The sequence below is a fragment of the Mixophyes fleayi genome, chromosome 4 (assembly GCF_038048845.1).
Source record: "Mixophyes fleayi isolate aMixFle1 chromosome 4, aMixFle1.hap1, whole genome shotgun sequence".
Classification (NCBI taxonomy): Eukaryota; Metazoa; Chordata; class Amphibia; order Anura; family Limnodynastidae; genus Mixophyes; species Mixophyes fleayi.
This window is the reverse complement of record NC_134405.1, coordinates 344,070,772-344,073,859: the sequence shown is the minus strand read 5'-3', so window position 1 is coordinate 344,073,859 and position 3,088 is coordinate 344,070,772. Positions and strand designations below refer to the sequence as shown.

The 3,088-nt window shown below is 41.3% G+C and overlaps 1 protein-coding gene across 1 annotated transcript; it reads right to left on the bottom strand.

Annotated features, from left to right (window-relative positions):
* Positions 1-673: 673 nt before the first annotated feature.
* Positions 674-2,307, bottom strand: LOC142150347 (E3 ubiquitin/ISG15 ligase TRIM25-like). The gene has a single exon (XM_075205545.1). It carries the CDS (start codon positions 2,305-2,307, stop codon positions 754-756), a length of 1,554 nt encoding a protein of 517 aa, XP_075061646.1. The 3' UTR covers positions 674-753.
* Positions 2,308-3,088: the final 781 nt, after the last annotated feature.

The window sequence follows — 3,088 nt, the reverse complement described above, 5'->3', positions numbered from 1 at the left end:
TCTGTTTGTGTTTGATATTTCCACCATAAAAAAAGTTTAAAAAAAAATGAAGTGCGTGGCTCCATAGGGACTTTGCACACAACTGAATTCCGTCTACTGTCTAATAGAATAACACAGACCTCCCAACAATCAAAAAGCCAACATTTTGTCACAATGGGGTATGTGACAACATCACAATGGACATAACCTGGGGCATGTTTAGTGCTTCTGAAGGACTAGGCTGTGCCCAACTCTCAGCCCCAATAAACATGCTTAAATTGCCACGGGACATCAGAGGTTCCTCTGGTGTGTGTGGCACCTGCTCACCATGACATACTTCCCAACTTCCTGTGGCTGTGATCGGGGTTAGGGGGATAGAACCCTCAAATTGGGACTGTGTTGCCAAAATCAGGACACTTGTGAGGCATGAATAATTCAAGATTGCAATAACCATTTGTGAAATATTTTACCTAAATTACTAATAAATAATTGGTGAAAACATAAAAATATTCTTTTGATATTTAGAAATAACTTTATGAATGATTTATATTAAGCATGTCAGGAACACAAATGTTAGATAATGTTGGACATAGAACACAGCTCCTATAACATGGAATGCAGAAGATTATATATTTATTACTTACACCAGAATCATATTTTTAATATACATATACATAATTGTAGCTCCACCCACTGCTCCATTCTATGGGCTAAATGTTCCACCAATCAAATTCTCCTCCATTTGATGTCAACAAGATGTCTCCCAGCTCGTGGTCACCCAGATATCTTTATACAGCCTTTCCATACACATAATACAGCATGAAGGGGCTCAGTGAAGGTGGCAGTGACGGTGTGTAAGTGTCTGATTGGGTCACACAGAGAATAAAAGGACAGCTGTCCAGCCTCATAATCCAGATATATCCTCACTCTATCACAGGGAATATTGTCAGGTAACTGGATCCATTTACTGTCATGTATCACTGAATACTGATTATTATACCTCCACATACACCACGACTTATTATTTAATCCAATAATTGACTGACGTCCTCTCCTGTCTATACTGGGATAACACATCCCTACACTCCACCACCTTGATTTACCGACATCCACTTCCCAGTAATGTCGCCCAGAGGAAAAACTCCTGATGCTTATTACCTGAGGACACTGAAATCTCTCTGGTGTTCCTGGGCGATTTTGGTCTATATCTGACCTAGATGCAGTTTTTCGGTCACCTAATATATATATAACATTGGCAGCTGTGTTTGTATCCAGTACTATGTCTGTGGCTTCCTGCGCAACAAACTCTATATTTATATGTGTTATTATATCAGATAATCCTTGGTGTATTGTCCTTGAGATGAGACCCACATCCAGATCTCCTACATCATGGACCTGGTCATCATGTCTCTCTCTGTCCTCAGTATCACAGAAGTCACCTGTTTCTGGTTCCTGTAAGACAGTCACTGGATCAGACATGTTACACAGCTCCTCAATGTGACGCATCTTCCTGGACAGCTCGTCCTTCTTTATTTCCAGCTGTTGGATCAGATCAGAGACAGTGAGTGAAATGTGGTCTTCCTGCCTGGAGATCTCACTCAGGACTCTCTTCTCTAGGACTCTTACCCATTTCCTGATGTCTCTAAACAGGGCATCAACTTTCTCTGTTACACAAGCTGCTTTTTCCTGATCTTCTCTCCTGCGCTCCTGCAGACTCTGGACTCTTCTCTCAGTCTCCTCTCTCTTTGTTGTTAATTTCTGCAGAACATTTCTCAGTTCCTCCTTCTTCTTCTCAGAGGCCACATCCAGTGACTCCATCTGGTGTCCTCTGTGTTCCCCAATCAGACAGCAGGACACACAGATACAGGCAGCATCCTCACTGCAGAAATACTTCAAGATCTCTTTATGGACAGAACATTTTCTCTTCTCGAAGGAAGTGGTGGGATCAAGTAAGACATGTTCTGCTGACTTGTTGTGTGTCTTACAATGTATATCACAGAGAGAAGCTTCACACCTGAGGCAGGTTTTAAGAGCAGGTACTGGAGAGTGGACACAATAAGTGCAGAATATCCCAGTTTCCTCCTCTGGAATAGATTGGACATGTTCTGCTATGTTGCACAGGTGCCTGTTTTTCTCTAGGACAGGACGATCCTGAAACTCTGCTCTGCATTCAGGACAGGTATAAACTCCAGACCCCTCCTGTGTATCCAACACACGATCAATACAGACCCGGCAGAAGTTGTGTCCACATCTCAGTGTTACAGGATCTGTATAAATGTTCAGGCAAATGGAACAGTCCAGCTCCTGTCTCAGATCAGCAGACGCCATCGCTGACAGCAGAAGAGAGAAATGAAAATGAAAGTCTCTGACACTCAGACACCAGTGTGTGCATTGTACAATTCCCACACAGGGCGAGGCTGACTTTGTCAGTTAGATTACACCTACAGAAACAGTTATACTAAGGAACACACCTAATACATAAAGGGACATCATGCAAAAATAAATATTTATTTTGGAAACAGTTGCGGTCATTAAAAAGCAGGAAGTATATGCAGAAGCATATGTACAGTATAGGGTCACATCAGAACGCATGTAAAATAATTTATATTATATATATGTTTAAAAGTAAAACAATATATATAATTTTTTTACATTAAATACATAAATCAATATGTTCCTAATGTGAACTGTACATACAATGCATTTTTATGGTCTATCTTACTTGCATACACATGTTCTTTGCTACCTAGTGGCACGCATACGTGTAATTTTTAATACAAAGATGATGCCATGTCAGTCATTTCTATTAGTCGGCACTTACACCTGCCCAGCAGCTGGTGCAAATGAGTCTGATAACAAACGTACATAAGAGAAACCTAGGACTTGAGTCAGCCGCATCTGCATCAGAATGCCTTCGGCACGACTTTACTGTACACGGCCTACATTCATCTGCATCATCGAGTCTTAGACAGTCGCAAGTGTCATTTGCATTCTGACATGAATTGCATACAATTGCATTTGTTGGTGTAAGTCCCGCTTTGGCACATGCTCACAGCTATTTTACCCTAGACATGGCACGCAAATGGACTTGTGTCCGAAGATGAATCAG

Bases quoted from the DNA above. Each gene is read 5' to 3' on its own strand.
- LOC142150347 (XM_075205545.1), bottom strand. From the start codon at position 2,307: ATGGCGTCTGCTGATCTGAGACAGGAGCTGGACTGTTCCATTTGCCTG.